The sequence below is a fragment of the Salmo salar genome, chromosome ssa02, assembly GCF_905237065.1.
Source record: "Salmo salar chromosome ssa02, Ssal_v3.1, whole genome shotgun sequence".
In the NCBI taxonomy this organism is placed as follows: domain Eukaryota; kingdom Metazoa; phylum Chordata; class Actinopteri; order Salmoniformes; family Salmonidae; genus Salmo; species Salmo salar.
In genome coordinates, this window is record NC_059443.1 from 61,791,238 (window position 1) to 61,810,535 (window position 19,298).

General features: G+C 42.7%; 2 protein-coding genes across 4 annotated transcripts; both read right to left on the reverse strand.

Moving 5' to 3' along the window:
* Window positions 1-13: 13 nt before the first annotated feature.
* LOC106588617 (RING finger protein 122) lies at window positions 14-7,660 on the reverse strand. Of its 3 annotated transcripts, XM_014177783.2 has the most exons (8): window positions 7,438-7,660; window positions 6,437-6,856; window positions 5,048-5,154; window positions 4,786-4,943; window positions 2,405-2,447; window positions 2,118-2,159; window positions 1,742-1,824; window positions 14-1,456 (listed from the first exon to the last, which is right to left on the reverse strand). In XM_014177783.2, the coding sequence occupies exons 3-8, from the start codon at window positions 5,048-5,050 to the stop codon at window positions 1,336-1,338; spliced, it is 450 nt and encodes a 149-aa protein (XP_014033258.1). In that variant the 5' UTR covers window positions 5,051-5,154; window positions 6,437-6,856; window positions 7,438-7,660; the 3' UTR covers window positions 14-1,335. The 3 variants fall into 3 exon arrangements, with proteins under 3 accessions (XP_014033258.1, XP_014033275.1, XP_014033268.1); XM_014177800.2 differs by lacking the exon at window positions 5,048-5,154; XM_014177793.2 differs by lacking the exon at window positions 7,438-7,660 and having other exon boundaries at window positions 6,437-7,416.
* A 4,820-nt stretch (window positions 7,661-12,480) lies between these two features.
* LOC106588603 (calcium homeostasis modulator protein 1) lies at window positions 12,481-14,262 on the reverse strand. Its single transcript, XM_014177762.2, has 2 exons — window positions 13,606-14,262; window positions 12,481-13,402 (listed from the first exon to the last, which is right to left on the reverse strand). The coding sequence occupies exons 1-2, from the start codon at window positions 14,155-14,157 to the stop codon at window positions 12,875-12,877; spliced, it is 1,080 nt and encodes a 359-aa protein (XP_014033237.1). The 5' UTR covers window positions 14,158-14,262; the 3' UTR covers window positions 12,481-12,874.
* Between the last annotated feature and the right edge of the window lie 5,036 nt (window positions 14,263-19,298).

Sequence of the window (19,298 nt, forward strand, 5' to 3'; positions counted from 1 at the left end):
AAGATGCACCACAGAGAGGAAACATATTTTATTTAAAAGCAACAAACGATACAAAATTACAAGATGGGGGATCACAACGTTACGTACATACATACATACAGGCAAGACTAGCTGTCTATCAGTCTTCGAGGTTATGGACCTGGTTTGTGTCAAATGGCACCCTATTCCCTATATAGTACACTACTTTTGACCAGGGCCTGCATAGGGTTCTGGTCAAAGGTAGTGCACTGTGTAAGGAATAGGGTGCCATTTCAGACACACTCCTGGATATATAGTTCTGTACATCAGAGAGCTGCTGTGATGTTGGTATTGGACTGGTTTTGTGATTCCGGCCTGTGGCCGCGTTCCAGACCGACTACATTGCAGTCGCTTGCCAGATCTCAATGGCTGCGTTCCAGACCGACTACATTGCAGTCGCTTACCAGATCTCCACACCTGGATAAGTGTTTAACATGTCAGCTAACCGCATACGACTGCGCAGTCGATGACATGGCATAGAACCATTGGTTGCTGCGTGCGGCAATGTAGTCGGCCTGGAACGTGACCAATGTTTTGACTACCTCAGTATAGTGTTACCTAGGTTGGAGTTGGCAGTATTGGACATGTTCTGTGTGTGGCACATGGTATTGAATGGCATGTTTGTGCTGGCTTGTATTGTAACACCCCTGAGGTATGAGAGGTATCCATTTACATCAATCCTGATACTCGACCAATGACCTTCTCAGAATGCCTGATGTGTCGTTTGTGATTGGCTGTTTCTGGCAGTGTTGTACCAGGCATCGTCCAAAGACTGGGGGAGAACTCGGTATTCTAAAGTGGCTCCCGTTCCTATGTCACTTTCCTCTCATTCTCACTGGAGATACTATTAGTACGCTGCTGACCTGCAAAATGAATATTCGGGTCAGGAGTGTCCATATAGCCTTTACTCATTCTCACTGATCTAAAGGGGGAGGACAGACAACAGCTTTATGAAGCTCCACTGCTAATCTACTAGGGCCAAATTCCAAACACCACATCCCTCAAGGTTAAGGTTATCGTTTTGTTTTTAGGTTCCATTGCTAAACTAGTAGGGCCCGATCCCGAAACACTCTCTTGCGCCCTGCCCCTCGGACATCGTTGACTTTCTTGACGATCTGAAAGGCCTGGACGGGTGTAATCAACATCCATATACAGTACCCAAACCCCAGCCATATTGATTAATGCTCAGTCAAAGACTAACACCATGGAAGCCACTTTAAGAATACAATCGACTGTGTGATGTCCATAAAATGACCATCAATTCCGTGTAAATGTGTACAGGTGCGTATGGCGGTCGTGGTGGCCCCTGTGGGTCCTTCACACCTCCTCTGGGTCCTGGGGCCCCTCAGTTCCCTGTGTGGGGTCTGGGTGGAGCCTGAGGATGGGCTTGTTACACATGGGGCACACGCTGCGGATCTCCAGCCACTTCAGCAGGCACCTGGATGGGACACACAAAATAGACTGAGATGTTCTCAAAAGTGCATAACCTGTTCAAATATTATAGAGATGCATCCTTCATTTATTCTGTCTGTCCTTCATTCCTTTTCCTTTCTTCTATGAGCTAATCATTGATCTGACGAGGATGTTAACTTCCAAGGAAGGGAGCATGGAAACAGAAGGATTTATGATGTAATCATGTTAGTTTATTGAACGTCATTATGACCACATATGTCTTGACATTTTGTAAGCTTTGTCTATAAGGAGAGCCTGATGGTTAACTCACTTCTTGTGAAATGCGTGCGAACACGGACACACGGCTAGCTCATCTCTGGTCCGAAACTCTTCCAAACATACTGCACACGTTTGCTTTAAGGGCGAGAAGAAAAAATTGGGTTTGTGTGTGTGTGTGTGTGTGTGTGTGTGTGTGGGTGTGTGGTCACATCTACAAGAAAAATGATTGAGTCAACCCGCTCTGAGTTAAATGCATCTGAGTTCCCATTCAAACACTCAACACCAGGTTAAATCAAAGGCATTGCATCGCCACGGGGGTTTCCCAAGCAGATAACACGAGCCACACAGAAATGGTTCAGAAAATGTGACATTATTTTCCAAACAATCTGCATTGAAATAAAAACGTCACACAGAATAACACGACTTACTCCTAGAAGGCTCAGCTTCTTGCCTGCCCCTTTAAGAACCACCTATTGAGAACGAAAAAGAATCAAAAAAGCAGTTTGTACATGTGTTAGAGTGAGCTATAAGCTGCTTGACACACACGGGTATTGGTACAAATCCAGGGTTGACGTAATGAAGGTTAACTATAATGAGTAGTGGGCGTTGTGTTTCAACACACGCTGACCACAACAGACAGTGTGAAATACTGTAGAAGTAGTTGAACCCTGGTCAGACCCCAGTGCTACATGTGCTCGTGTAGTGATAGGCCTACCTCATTGTAGCTGAACTGCTCCCTCGTCCCTTGCTGTTTCAACCTACAAAGAGACAAATACAAAATGGCCGTGTTTAAAGATGGAGTCCGGGAACTTAAGCACTTACAAATTTGAAACATATTGTGCGAATTGGAATTCATAACATTTCTTATTTGAGGGGTGGGGGGGAAATAACGTACACAAAATGGATGACATAGTACACAATTGGGCACAATTATACAAAACCTCTGTAGCATCACTTTAAAATGCAGGGTATTCCAATGGCCTATCTTATACAGTGCCCTCAAAGTATTCACACCCCTTGACCTAGACAGGCACTGTATGTCGGACTTGGTATTTATTGCTTACATTGCATGGTGCTTTGTTAAAATGTAGAATATAACAACTGATGCATTAACAGTGTAATATACCAACATAATGTAATATACAGTGGCAGTCAAAAGTTTAGACACACCTACTCATTCAAGGGTTTTTCTTTATTTTTTACTATTTTCTACATTGTAGAATAATAGTGAAGACATCAACTATGAAATAACACATGGAATCATGTAGTAACCAAAAAAGTGTTAAACAAATCTAATATTTTATATTTGAGATACTCCAAAGTATCCACCCTTTGCCTTTATGAGAGCTTTGCACACTCTTGGCATTCTCTCAACCAGCTTCACCTGGAATGCTTTTCCAACAATCTTGAAGGAGTACCCACATATGCTGAGCACTTGTTGGCTGCTTTTCCTTCACTCTGCAGTCCAACTCATCCCAAACCATCTCAATTGGGTTGAGGTCAGGTGATTGTGGAGGCCAGGTCATCTGATGCAGCACTCCATCACTCTCCTTCTTGGTCAAATAGCCCTTAAACCACCTGGAGGTGTGTCGGGTCATTGTCCTAATGAAAAACAAATGATAATACCACTAAGCGCAAACCTGATGGGATGGCGTATCGCTGCAGAATGCTGTGGTAGCCATGCTGGTTAAGTGTGACTTGAATTCTAAATAAATCACAGACAGTGTCACCAGCAAAGCACCATCACACCTCCTCCTCCATGCTTCACAGTGGAAACGACACATGTGGAGATAATCCGTTCACCTACTCTGTGTCTCACAAAGAGACAGCAGTTGGAACAAAAACTCTCAAATTTGGACTCATCAGACCAAAGGACAGATTTCCATCAGTCTAATGTCCATTGCTCATGTTTCTTGGCCCAAGCAAGTCTCTTATTCCTGTTGGTGTCCTTTAGTAGTGGTTTCTTTGCAGCAATTCGACCATGAAGGCCTGATTCACACAGTCTCCTCTGAACAGTTGATGTTGAGATGTGTCTGTTACTTGAACTCTGTGAAGCAGTTATTTGGGCTGCAATCTGAAGCTGGTAACTCTAATGAACTTATCCTCTGCAGCAGAGGTAACTCTGGGTCTTCCTTTCCTGTGGTGGTCCTCATGAGAGTCAGTGTCATCATACCGCTTGATGGTTTTTGCGACTGCACTTGAAGAAACTTTCAAAGTTCTTCATTTTCCAGATTGACTGACCTTCATGTCTTAAAGTAATGATGGACTGTCGTTCCTCTTTGCTTATTTGAGCTGTTCTTGCCATAATATGGACTTGGTCTTTTATCAAATAGGGCTATCTTCTGTATACCACCGCTACCTTGTCACAACACAACTGATTGTCTCAAACGCATTAAGGAAAGAAATTCCACAAATTAACTTTTAACAAGGCACACTAGTTAATTGAAAGGCATTCCAGGTGGCTACCTCATGAAGCTGGTTGAGAGAATGCCAAGAGTGTGCAAAGCTGTCATCAACGCAAAGGGTGGCTACTTTGAAGAATCTCACATATAAAATATATTTTGATTTGTTTAACACTTTTTTGGTTATTACATGATTCCATATGTGTTATTTCATAGTTTTGATGTCTTCACTATTATTCTACAATGTAGAAAATAGTAAAAAATAAAGAAAAACCCTGGAATGAGTATGTGTGTCCAAACTTTTGACTGGTACTGTATATAAATAATATCATAGGCCTATAATATGATAATACGTAATTAAATAAAGGCTCTTGAAGCATGATAAGTGAAGCCTCCATGTGGATAAATCTACATGTTAATATCCTGATTGCAATGGCAACCAGCCAGCAGCCATCTTTGTTTAGGTCCTTCCCCCGACGGTTTCCAATAGGTGGCACAGCCACAAAGTCAAAATACACTATATCATAAAAATGGATGAGCACAAAAACTAGCTTTTTGGTCTTAATTTAAGGTTAGGCATAAGGTTAGCAGTGTGGTTAATGTTAGGGTTAGGCTTAAATTCAGATGTTAAATTGTAGAAATAGGCAGGGTTTATCACTTTGTGGCTGTTCCAGCTAGTGATGACCCTACATACCTGAAGAGGTAGCAGCAGAAGATGAGGCTGAGCATGAAGACGAACAGGCCGATGCCCAGCACTATCACGTAGACATTGAGCGGCAGGTGATAAGTGGTATCCATCTTGCTAAGTCCACAGTACTTCTCAAAGTGCTGGAGACCTAAACCACAGGCATCCTGAGAAGAAGAAAAATATTTGCACACAGCTTGTTGTCATGAAAGAGATTGTCAAAACAATAGAGGGACTTGAACGAAAACATGTCACAGCTTACCTCACTTACCATATAATGGAAGTGTTATAAATACTCATATGTTTTCCCCTCTGAAAACAGAGGAGCCGGAGACATATCCCCACATGCAAACGGCTCACAGCTTCTTGTTTACACACCTTTTAAAACAGGAGAGAGAGACTCTAAAATGGAACACAGATTCTCTCGCTGATTCACTTCTCATGTAGGTGTTATAACTAGAGACATATTTATATATGGACTAATATTTTTCAATCTAAACATAGGGCTCCTGTTATAACTGCATTGCTTATTGTATGGTATTCCTCCCTTAGACAATACATCTCCATTATATCCTCCATGTAGGACACAAGAGCCATCAACATGTGTTTTACTATCTAGGGCTGCATGTTAGAAAGCCTAGTAAGCCTTGTATTGACAATTCAAACGACAAGGTCAATATTTGGTGAGGAGGGAGGGGGAAGTGACTGCCTGGTATTTGGCTCTCATCCCACCCATACTGCTCTGTATTGCTCTGCTCTGACTGGAGCCGAGGCACGTAATTAGCAGTGAACTAAACCAACATGGAGTAAGGTGGCTCCACTTCCGTCGGTACGCCATCTGTTCCACAGACTCCCCTTCACAGACTAGGTGGCTGGCCTGTGGGCTGTGTGTGTGTCATGGGTGGGGGTTGGTTGGGGGCTTTAGCTAGCCTTTTCATGAACAGACACACAACACTCTCGGGACTGAGGCACCATTTGGCAAGACAATGGTAACCAGGAAGCACCACTTATACCCATATGCCCCATGTGTTCTGTTCTTGTGAATTTGCCTCGCCACGGACCAGATGCCCCCTTACCCCCCTCTCTTTGCCAGTCTGTTTTAACGGCCATGGCCGTGTCACTTAATTTGGAGTGATAGAACGGGTACAGCTTGAGCACAGTGGGGGGTATGGGGTCATTAATTTGACATTGGGGTAAAGGGAGGGGGGAATGGGAGTGGGGGGGGTCTTAGAATAGAACATGGTTACATAGACAGTTTATTTTCTCAGATGTAGAATGAACCATATGCAGAGACCAGCTAGGTATATATATATATATATATATATATATATAGAGAGAGAGAGAGAGAGAGAGAGAGAGAGAGAATAGCTAAACAACCTCTAGTAGTACCATTAGTTACATGATGGTTGCTATGTAGCCTATACATAACTAACTAAACATGACCCTGGAAAATATCATTATTTTGAGTGCCGTTTCACCCCTTTCGACAAACCCAACTGAACCCACATTCAATTTCGTCATTTCTCAAGCATATCAATTCCAGAAGCTCTGTTAGCAGTAAGTAAAGAGTTGAAGGGAGAGGTATAGTGGAACACACAGGCTGTGTAAACTACGGACTGCATTACATTGACTTGGCAGAAGGTTGAGGAAAAACACTTACCGTTACACCATTGGAATGGTTGCATGAAATCTGACTCCCAGGACTGCAGCAGTAAATCCAGGCCCTGTCAGGAGAAGGCTGGACCTGTGTGAGGGCCAAACTACCAGGTTACCCCGACGCCCGGAAGCCCAAAATCAGTCTCTAAACTGGGGCTAAAAGAAGACAAACGAGTCGCTGGGGTGGTTTTGGTTGTGGTGGATCGTCCAAAAACAAAACCATGAAGATGATCAGAATTCCGAGAAGAAGATTGTGCAGATTCTGGCTGTGCGGTTTTGTCCACTCAGCAATCCATGCGCGACATTCCCAAATCTGGATTAGCTCCCGAGGGTTAGGATTGGGAGATGTGGGATTGGGAGTGCTGCAGTCCTCGTGTGTGCTCCTTCTCCTCTCTCAACATTAACGATGACGTCCAAATGATGACTGTCAGAGAGAGACGAAGAAATCAGTTTAGTCACATGGCTCTTACCTCATGTCAATGTCCACTGTTGAAGTGGTGAAATCTGCTCTCAACACTGAGCAAAACAACCCACATTTCCTTTCCTCACAATCAAAACAACTTGCATTCAGGAGAAAAACAGCCAGATAAATTGCAATCCGGTAAACAACAACTATCCAGTTCATCACAGTGACAGAAAACCATTCCAAACGACAGAGTCCCTGCTCTTATTCCAGTGTGGGAGGTATTCGTCCCTGCTTTGTCCCCCTCCAAATCCTTCTGAACTGAGAGATTTTCACAAGCCTTATCCCCTCTGTCTGCCCTCTCTTCTCCTCCTCTTCCTCTCCTCCATCAGTGCTCTGATCTACTAGGGGGGTAGAGCGTACTCTTCACAGCAGGAAAAACATGATTCCCCAAAACACAAACAAAGAACAGTCTTCTAGCTGGGATATTTTTGCTAGTGTGTATGTGTGTGTGTGTATTTAGGAGGGGGAAGTTCCTACTCTCCCTCTAACCATCTGCTGCTTCGATTGAGAAGAATGTTGAGACAAAGACAGTCTCCCACCTCCAGCTGGCCTGGTCATGGTGGCAGGGCTCCCTCTCCGTCTCAATCCATAATGGTGGTCTAGAAATCTGCCTCGATCCTCCTCTGCTGCTTCTGCTATTGCTGCTGCTGTTCCTATATTTCTGCCTCTGCCTCTCTCAATTCAATACAAGAGTCTCTCTCTCTCTCTCTCTCTTTGGTTTGTAAACAGAGCTCTGGCTGTTAGTCATGTGACCAGTCCTTTGCCTCGCAACTCTCGTTTCCCTCCTCCCCCTCCCTCTCCTTTGGGCCCTCCCCTCTCCCTCCATCCTCCAATCCATGTCTCTCTCCCTCTCTCCCTGGGAGAGATGAAAACAGGCATAGGCAGGAGGGTAGGCAGGGGGGCTAGACATTGACGAATGAGACGACTGGATACGGTGTGTGTTGTAGTCTTGCAGGAAAGACAAGGAGGGCCGGATCAGTGACATGTGCACTGCTGCTGTCCAGACAACAACCCAGTCTCTCATGAATTATGTGCTATATGTACGTTGCAGCCCAGCAATGCAAAGCCAGGCAGGGTGAAGGGAAGGCCAGCAGCCAACCCTTTTAGTCAAAACAAAACTATCACTTGGCAACAAAACCAATATGGCTACCACAGCCAACGCATATAGGGGGATTGAGAAGCTAGCTCTGTCAGTCGAAGCTCTGATTATTTTCCAGTTTTGTTTCTCTTGGATCTATAGTCTATATATAAACGTGTTGCTATCATGTTGGTAGAGAGACAGGAGCAGGGTTGGAGGGAGAGAGAGAGAGAGAGGGAAATACAGAGAAAGAGAGATCAAGAGAAAGCAGAAAGAAAGACAAATACTAGAGAGCGAAAGATGGCCAGAGACATCCATCCTTCCACCCCCACACGTCAGTCCTGCCAGACCAGCAGGCCTCAGAGACAACAGCTGCAGGATTTGGGCTGTAGGGTAGGGAGCTAGGAAGGAGGATATGTGCTTTCCTGGTTCCCTGGGCCATGTTCATTTGGCACCAAACGGAAGAAAACAGACTAAAACAGCCCTTATGGGGGAAAAACAGATGAATTTCACATGTGAGGTATTCCAAAAACACGTTTTCATGTTATCATGTGATCTTATGTGAAGTTAATGTGATAACATGTGACAACATGAAACTACACGTGAAAACGTGATCACGTGCAGTGTTCCAAAAACACGTGAAATCATTTGTTTTTCTGTCATATTGTTTTTCTAGAAAACCCTTTTTACATCAGCAGATGTCACAAAGTGATTATACAGAAACCCAGCTTAAAACCTCAAAGAGCAAGCAATGCAGATGTAGAAGCCCGGTGGCTAGGAAAAACTCACTAGAAAGGCAGGAACCTAGACGGAGACCAGTCTTTTTCTGGCTGTGCCAGATGGAGATTATAAGAGTACATGGCCATTATAGCATCGTCAAATAATATTCACAGTGGTTATAGAGGGTGCAACAGGCCAACATCTCAGGAGTAAATGTCAGTTGGCTTTTCATAGCTGAGCATTCAGAGGTCGAGATAGCAGGTGCAATATAAAGAGAGAGAGGTGGTCAAAACACCAGGTCCGCTGAACAGGTCAGAGTTCCATAGCCTCAGGCAGAACAGCAGAAACTGGATCAGCAACATGACCAGGTGGACTAGGGAGGGGTCATTCAGGAGTCCTCAGGCCAGGTAGTGCTGAGGTATGGTCCGGTCCTAGGGCTCAGGTCCTCCGGGAGGGGAGAGGAAGAGAGAGAGAGAGAGAGAAAGAGAGAGAGAGATGGGAGAATTCGAGGAAGCATACTTAAGATCACACAGGACACCAGATAAGACAGGAGAAATACACCAGATAGGACAGACTGACCCTAGCTCCCCCGCACATCGAGGGACACTGTGTCCCTGTCCGACGATACCCTGCTCTCCCATAGCATACCAGGGAGGGAGTGACTCCCTGAACCTATCTAATGAGAAACTGTTGTTTTCTTACTAATGAAAATGACCAGTGTGTGGGAGGATACCCTGTTCCCAGATCTGCTCTATAGCTACGCCCTATGGTCATACCAGTTGGCTATACAGCCCAAACTGATCTGGGATGAGCTGCTATGAGGAGGAAGTGGAGGCTTCCGTGGGATCCGGGGGATTCATTACATTCTCATTATCCTATAATTATGACATCACCATTATCCAGAGCACAGCTGTATTGTCTGTCGGTCCAAGATGAATCTCTGCTCCCGGAACCAAATCAGCTACTCTGTTCAACGCTTCCACGAGAGTGTAGTACAAAACAAGATGAAGATGTTCAGTCGATACGGACGTTTTTGATTTATAAGGATGCCCTAGGCTCCATTAACATCCTCAAATCAAATTTCTGACTTATTGTGGGTGTAGCGAAATGCTTGTATCTGGTGTCCTGTGATTTAAAAATGAGCAGGGTGTTGACCATTCTTTTACACCTCAATAGTGTTGACAAGCAGCTTTGGGAGGTTAGGTTTGGTATTTGGAGTTTTTCTACCCTCTAGTGGTATGCTATGGGAGATCAGTGTTATGTCAAACCGTGAACAACTCACTGATATATGAGGATAAATGTAATCTATCGCCATGCATATGTAATGAAATAAATAAATGGCGTTTTAAGAAATGTTATTTTAAAAGCTTCATGACAGATAAAGTGAAGTAAACATTGATTGCCAAAAGGCTACCTGACTGATTAAAAAGCACTTTACCTGAAAGCTTGGGGATAGGATGAAACGAGAGAGAGAGATGCAAATCCTGACCTTGTTTCTATCCCATCATGTAAATTGTTATGGCTGTGTGTGTGTGTGTGTGTGTGTGTGTGTGTGTGTGTGTGTGTGTGTGTGTGTGTGTGTGTGTGTGTGTGTGTGTGTGTGTGTGTGTGTGTGTGTGTGTGTGTGTGTGTGTGTGTGTGTGTGTGTGTGTGTGTGTGTGTCCAGTTTGCATGCAATGACTGAGTGAGATGGAATATCAGGTCATCGTGAGTCATGAGGACACTTGTCATGGTTGAGAGAAGGCCTGGAATTCTGATAAGCCTTAATTGAGTCACAACTGTAAATACCATATGAAATTACATACAGTATGCTGATGTTTTAGTATCTGGGTTACAGTTGACAGATGTTCTTCAATTTGTAAATTCTGTTTGACAGAATTGTGACACTCAATCAATAAAAGTTTATTTTCAGTGTGTCAAAAAACATTCCAGAACAACAATCTAACACTATCGGTCAGCATTAGAGTATGAAAAGATGTTTAAATCATTGATTGTTTGCAAAATGCCACTAATACAAACAGTACTACTCATGGTAGCCTTTAAGCCAGCATTCAGGGCATTCTGATCTCTTGTTTGGTATTCTACAATGGGTTTAGCAAAGAAACAACAATGCTTTTAAGGAAGACAAAAGTTGATTCCACAAGCATGAGGCGCACCCAACAGCATAATTCTGACTCGAAGGCTCATTGGTTTTGGAATTACAATATCTTTGTTGTGGAACCTCTCAGAGCCAAGTTGATCACACCAATGCTGCATGCATACAGTTGAAGTCGGAAGTTTACATACACTTAGGTTGGAGTCATTAAAACCCGTTTTTCAACCACTCCACAAATTTCTTGTTAACAAACTATAGTTTTGGCAAGTCGGTTAGGACATCTAAGTAATTTTCCCAACAATTGTTACAGATTATTTCACTTACAATTCACTGTATCACAATTCCAGTGGGTCATAAGTTTACATACACTAAGTTGACTGTGCCTTTAAACAGCTTGGAAAATTCCAGAAAATTATGTCATAGCTTTAGAAGCTTCTGATAGGCTAATTGTCATCATTTTAGACAATTGGAGGTGTACCTGTGGATGTATTTCAAGGCCAACCTAGAGATGAACGTACTTTGGTGCGAAAAGTGAAAATCAATCCCAGAACAACAGCAACGCACCTTGTGAAGATGTTGGAGGAAACAGGTACAAAAGTATCTATATCCACAGTAAAACGAGTCCTATATCAACATAACCTGAAAGGCCGGTCTGCAAGGAAGAAGCCACTGCTCCAAAACCGCCATAAAAAGCCAGACTACGGTTTCCAACTGCACATGGGGACAAAGATCGTACTTCTTTCTTGGAGAAATGTCCTCTGGTCTGATGAAACAAAAATAGAACTTTTTGGCCATAATGACCATCGTTATGTTTGGAGGAAAAAGGGGGAGGATTGCAAGCCGAAGAACACCATTCCAACCGTGAAGCACGGGGGTGGCAGCATCATGTTGTGGGGGTGCTTTGCTGCAGGAGGGACTGGTGCACTTCACAAAATAGATGGCATCATGAGGTAGGAAAACTATGTGGATATATTGAAGCAACATCTCAAGACATCAGTCAGGAAGTTATAGCTTGGTCGCAAATGGGTCTTCCAAATGGACATTAACCCCAAGCATGCTTCCAAAGTTGTGGCAAAATGACATAAGGACAACATAGTCAAGGTATTGGAGTGGCCATCACAAAGCCCTGACAATCCTATAGAAAATTTGTGGGTAGAACTGAAAAAGTGTGTGCGAGCAAGGAGGCCTACAAACCTGACTCCGTTACACCAGCTCTGTCAGGAGGAATGGGCCAAAATTCACCCAACTTATTGTGGGAAGCTTGTGGAAGGCTACCCAAAATGTTTGACCCAAGTTAAACAATTTAAAGGCAATGCTACCAAATATTAATTGAGTGTATGTAAACTTCTGACCCACTGGGAATGTGATGAAAGAAATAAAAGCTGAAATAAAATCATTCTCTCTACTATTATTCTGACATTTCACATTCTTAAAATAAAGTGGTGATCCTAACTGACCTAAGACAGGGACTTTTTGCTAGGATTAAATGTGTATGGTGTATGTAAACTTCTGACTTCTACTGTATTTCCTGGTAGGAAAACGAAATAAAATCTTACAAACACTTTTTGGGGGGGTTGATCTCAGAATTATGCTTTTTATGTAAGCTAGGATGAGTAAAAAAGTTATGAATTTAGTCAACCACAGTAGCGTTAGGCTAAAGGAAACATTTAATCGAGATTCTACAAGGAGCCATTTGATGTTTGGTTTAATTGATAAAGAATTTTTCAAAAGTCTACACATAGCAGTAATAACAACAAACAGACTGTACAACATGACATTTCTGACACATTATGTACAAAAACTCAAGTAAGGTTCCCCCTTTGGGGGTAACCATCCTGAAACCAAGGAACAACAAAAGTGCCAATGTGGGAGTGTTTGATGTTGGATGCCAGGAAACATTTCCAACTAAGCCCTCCATCAAAATATGAATTATTATAAATAATCACACCACAAAAAGGACTTCACTACTATCTTTAAACCACAGTCTAAATCTTAAGGACAATCAGTCTTATCAGTCTAAATAGTTAATCAGTGCTTAATATCCATGCCACAGTGAATGGTGCTTTTTCCTCTTTTGAAATGTTCAAACTTTGCTGTAGTATACCGCCCATTCCCTCTTAGGCAAATCGGGAGCGTGACGGTTAGGATATCCATTTGGCCCTTCACTGACTCCATGGACATCTCCATTTGGTATGAGCCCTTCATGGGATTCTCCATCCGGCTGTTCCTTCCTCAGGGCCAGAGGCGGCTTACACCTGTGCCAATTCCACAGAACTTTATTCATATTGTCCTGGTCGCGGATCCCGAGAAGCTTGTCCTCGTCGCTCTTCTTCTTGTCATCATCATCATCGTCGCTATCATCTTTGCTTGACCGGTGCTTGTGGAAGCTGTGCATGTCGCCGCTGATGCTCTCGAAGTACTGCTGGATGCAGACCTTGGCGAAGGTCTTGGCGTGCTCCTTGCACGTCTCGTCGAAGAGCTTGCGTTCGATGTCAACGTAGTGAGACCAGTATTTGGTCTTGAGGAAGGCAGCTTGGGTGAAGCAGGGTCGGATGGCTCGTATCATGAAGGCTGCTAAGGTCATCATCAGCAGGAATACCCAGCCAAAAGCCTACAGGGAAACACATGATGATAATACGTAAACAAAGACCTTGCTTTACCACTACAACAAACTTACTTTGAACCAATGGCCCGGTTCACACTTAGGTTGGACAACTGATGTACAATGGATTTAACACAACATTTATTTTGAAGGAGATTGTCTGCATCTAAATGTGAACTAGGCAAATATGGAAACTACCAACGACAACTTACCTGGGATATACACTTGATATATCTCGATGCCGCTTCTCTCGATATCACCTCGGGCTGATCGAAGATATTCTTGCACGGAATCTTCGCTAACAATTTAACAATCTCCACTTCCGTCATTCCCTCAATAAGGGTAGAATTCCCAAACTGACGAATGTCCAAGTTGACGCTGAACGCACACAGGAAGCTCTTCCCGTCCATAAGAGTCACAGATATCCACACCATGGGCGCGATCAAGGACCGCTGGGTGATCGAAACGAACATGTAACGAAGGATCGTCGGATCCTTCACCCTCTTCCCTGTCGGTCTTTTCCACTCCTCGGCTAACATCGAAACATTGTTATTCAACACGAACCCTAGTAGGAAGAACCATATAGGTGGGATAACCAGTAGTCCAATCCCATAGGCGTAGTTGTACTCTGGGATACAAGGGCAGCTAAACTCGAAGGCTGAGTAGAGCTGGGCGCTAGCTAGGGCCATGATACCACAGATGCCATTCATAAAGGACTCCTGGTTGGATTGGAGGAACTGGAACATCATACGGAACTTATCCATCTTGAATGGTCTGCTGGTGGTGCCTTTTTAAAATGTACTGAGATCTGTAGAAAAGGATGGATCCAGTTGTTTGAAATCAATTTGATAGTGGTGCCTCTGAAGTATTCAAATCTGTGGGAAAACATGGAGGCAGATGTTAGAATTCAACAGCAAAAGATGTGAAGGGGCCCAAAATGTGAAAGGCACTCGGTCATATGATGTGGGAGAAATCTTGTAGCCTGTGTCTGTGTACATTTGCAACTCATAAAATGTAGACAAAGAAGTAAATGAAGATGTTGTTTACAAGTAGTACTGACTAAACAATTTAATCAATCTCCCACTGCTTTATAATGAAACATCAATGGTTTGAGTGTCTGAAGAGCTCACAAATCATTCAAGAATGACTTATTTTTATTGAACAACTGGTAAATCAATGTTAAGTTTCTTTCCAGCAAGCCAAGGAACAACAAAAGACTTAACAAAATAGACCATGAGAAATCAATAATCTCAGTAACTGAAAAAAAGGCCTACTTACTTTTCTCCTCTTCCAAGTATGCAGGTGATGAAATAATCTCAAATGATGATAAGGCAACAAATGGACGATCACAAATATTTCTTTAACTTCTCTTGATACACTCCAGCTTTGCCAAACCTCTTGGTATACTAACTCTCCTCTTTCTAGTATGCAGTCTTTGATTAAATCAAGTTCAATGAGCTCAAATGATGATAAGGCTGAAAATGTATGGCAAATATTTCTCCAGGTACTTTTGGAATATTGTTGTTTCCGATGCTCACTCAACCCTTCAAGAACAGTCTATGGGGATGTAGAATGGTGGAAAGCAAAGGCAAGGTCACGTCGTCTGTCATCAGCTAGGCCCCTCCCTGTGAAGGCACCTGCACTCCTTTCTGTTGTACTGATGTAACAGGTTTCCCATCTCCCCCTCTCCATTGTCCCAAGAACAAACATGTTACAGGCCCTAGAAAACACTTGGGCTACGGCTACTGCTTTGCAGACTTCAGTCTGCCATAAGACAGTAATGACTCAGGACTTTCAAGAAGAGGTGACAACCACCTCAAACTAGAGCAACTAATATTTATTGTGTTTTTATTCTACTATATGTCGGTCTGTGAAATGCATTTTTTGTGTCTACCTTTATATGCCTATATTCATATAAAGAAGAGGTTTGATACATCTATTTGCAGTTGTCTGGACAGGATGAGGTGGTTTTCTGTCCCTAACCAGAGCGACACAGCTGAAATTCCCACAGCTGAGATGCAAAAATAGTATCAGCCCATTCAAATGATCTGGGTTATTCTCTCTGAAATATTTGTTCACAGATTAATGAATCACTGTTTCCACTTGGGAATCACAGTGATGTGACTGGCATCTCTGTATTTAACAATATTATTTATAGACCAAATCAATTACTTTATAATTAATTATACCAGTACACATACAGGATACTGCTGTCATCTTATATACCCTTAGTCACACGTGACTTTTACCATATTACATATGGTTTAGGCGTCCTCCGGCCTGCCTTCCTGTGTTTAGTCTTACCTATACGATAGTAATGGGCTTTATGTGGCATCCAACTGCACCTAGGAGAATGAGGCACAGCCGGACAAACCAGTTAAAGCTAGTTAATACCAGTTCATACCCCACAGGACCATATAAAAGCTTGTGTTTAGTCCCCTATTGTGGGACACAAGTCATTTTCCATACATTGTTAGCTTTTGTTTGAACAGCATTGTTAATGTGAGGGTATGATCAAAAACATGGAATATTCTATTATTCTACTCATGGCATCACATAATGTTATATTACTATTATCTGGTGTTGTCCTACTACCCAGTAGTGTAAAGTACTTAAGTAGTACTTTCAAGTATTTTTAGTTAAGTAGTTTTTTGTGGTATCTCTACTGTACTATTTATATTTTTGCATATTTTTACTTTACTACATTCCTAAAGAAAATAATGTACTTTTTACACCATACATTTTCCCTGACACCCAAAAGTACTCATTACATTTTGACAGGAAAACAGTCCAATTCGCACACTTATCAAGAGAACATCCCTGGTCATCCATACTGCCTTTGATCTGACTCTCTAAACACAAATGCTTTATTTGTAAATTATGTCTGAGCGTCCCCCTGGATATTTGCCAATAAAAAATACAATAAAAATTGTGCTGTCTGGTTTGCTTAATATAAGACATTTTAAATGGTTTATACATTTACATGATACTTATGTATATTTAGAACCAAATACTTTGACTTTTACTCAAGTAGTATTTTACTGGGTGACTCCCTTTTACCTGAGTCATTTTCTATTAAAGTATCTTTCCTTCTACTCAAGTATGACAATTGAGTACTTTTTCCACCACTGCCAGTAGCTTTTGATGTATATCAGTAGTAGAATCTTTCTACAGACGGCAAAGGAATTTTCTCAAACGAAGTTCAGTTTACTCTGGATTTACTCTGATAGCCACAGAAGGATGTAGCAGACTTGAGAACTTTGGAAGAAGACTGTCTTCTCCCCAGCTTTTTAAATGATGGTTGATCAACAATTTCAGAGAAAATAAAATTCAAAATGGAAGAAAGGAACATATTGAAGCATTTTCAGAAATTAAGCAAGAACGTGTGCTTTTGAATGAATAAAATCTAAAGTCCAAATCGATTTCAGTCATCCATTGACTAACTAGAGAGATAAATGTAGTCTTGGTTTTATTTGGAAAAGTATGTTTCTCCACCAACTGTGTGTTTTAGTTTTTTGGGGGAATAATTATTTATTGACAAGATTTCCCATTAGCCATTTATTTTCAGATTCAAAATTGCTTTATTGGCATGACAGACATAGAGCTAATATTGCCAAAGCATCACTACAACTACATTGAATGGTATACATTGTAATAAATAAAAGATACAATGATAACAGCAATAACAATAAAAAGGACAATAGGCTAAACATGGTAACAATAACATGCTACTACCATTACGTCTCACTCAGAATAGCTACTGTGACGATAAGGCAGGAAGAACGTTCGGTTTTAGAATACTGTAGTGCAGATAGTATAGCCCCGTGTTCTACTGTGCACATTCGGTATGCATGATAGCCGCTCATTGGTTAGTGGGCGTGTCATGTTGACGTTAGCCGGTTTTCCCACAGCTAGAAGGTTTGCTCGCATGCTCATCGCACGGACGTCGATCTGTGCCCGAGCAAGAGCGCCTAGACATATACTGGTGATAGCACATGCGAAGAACAAATGTACTGAATGCCAGTATCGTCATGCGAATTCCCATCATCATACCTGTATCATCTGCAGTGCCTGACTTGATTGAGATACGTCTATAGTTGGCTCTGCTTCCTCATGTACATGAAGCTCAAGGTCAAAAGTACATATAAAGTGAAAGGTCTGTGAGGCAGTAGAGAAAGAAGTTTAGCCAAACCTACACCACTCCAGGTGTAGGTTCTTAAAGTTTGGGTTGAGTGGATAAATAAAGTCAACAAGTTGTATTATTTTCTCCTTCACCATTAGTCAAAACATCAGACTATCTTTTAAGCCTGGTCAGAGAGTACACAGGATAACACAGTGAAATATACAAACAAAAACAGGTTTTGGTGCAGGGTCAAGGGAATCACTACCTAAACTTGAATTTAATTTCAAATCAAGATACATCAAATATATTCTCTAAAAACTTAGTCAGTCAAACACTAACAACAGGCCACACAGCAATTTCCCCATACATGCACCTTTCCCCCATGCGGCCATACCTTAAAAAAAAGAGACCCTATTTAAGGAAACAGTCAACCACTGAAATTAAATCAAATTGTATTTGTCACATGCGCCGAATACAATAGGTGTAGACCTTAACCAACAATGCAGTTAAGAAAAATACCTAAATAAATAAGAAATAAAGTAACAAATAATTTAAGAGCAGCAGTAAAATAACAATAGCGAGGCTATATACAGGGGCTACCGGTACAGTCAATGGCTTGGGGGTAGAAGCTGTTTAGAAGCCTCTTGGACCTAGATTTGGCGCTCCGGTACCGCTTGCCGTGCGGTAGCAGAGAAAACAGTCTATGACTAGGGCGGCTGGGGTCTGACAATTTTTAGGGCCTTCCTCTGACACCGCCTGGTATAGAGGTCCTGGATGGCAGGAAGCTGGGATGTACTGGGCCGTACGCACTACCCTCTGTAGTGCCTTGCGATCGGAGACCGAGCAGTTGCCATACCAGGCAGTGATGCTCTCGATGGTGCAGCTGTAGAACCTTTTGAGGATCTGAGGACCCATGCCAAATCTTTTAAGTCTCCTGAGGGGGAATAGGTTGTCGTGCCCTCTTCACGACTGTCTTGGTGTGCTTGGACCATATTAGTTTGTTGGTGATGTGGACACCAAGGAACTTGAAGCTCTCAACCTGCTTCACTACAGCCCCGTCGATGAGAATGGGGGCATGCTTGGTCCTCCTTTTCCTGTAGTCCACAATCATCTCCTTAGTCTTGATCACGTTGAGAGAGAGGGTGTTGTCCTGGCACCACACGACCAGGTTTCTGACCTCCTCCCTATATGCTGTCTCGTTGTTGCTGGTGATCAGACCTTCCACTGTTGTGTCATCCGCAAACTTAATGATGGTGTTGGAGTCGTGCCTGGCCGTGCAGTCATGAGTGAACAGGGGGTACAGGAGGGGACTGAGCACGCACCCCTGAGGGTCCCCAGTGTTAAGGATCAGCATGGCGGATGTATTGTTACCTACTCTTACCACTTGGGGCGGCCCGTCAGGAAGTCCAGTATCCAGTTGCAAAGGGAGGTGTTTAGTCCCAGTGTCCTTAGCTTAGTGATGAGCTTTGAGGGTACTATGGTTTTGAACACTGAGCTGTAGTCAATGAATAGCATTCTCACATAGGTGTTCCTTTGGTCCATGTGTGAAAGGGCAGTGTGGCGTGCAATAGAGATTGCATCATCTGTGGATCTGTCGGGGCGGTATACAAATTGGAGTGGGTCTAAGGTTTCTGGGATAATGGTGTTGATGAGAGCCATGACCAGCCTTTCAAAGTACTTCATAGCTACAGACGTGAGTGCTACGGGTCGGTAGTCATTTAGTCAGGTTACCTTAGTGTTCTTGGGCACAGGGACGATGGTGGTCTGCTTGAAACATGTTGG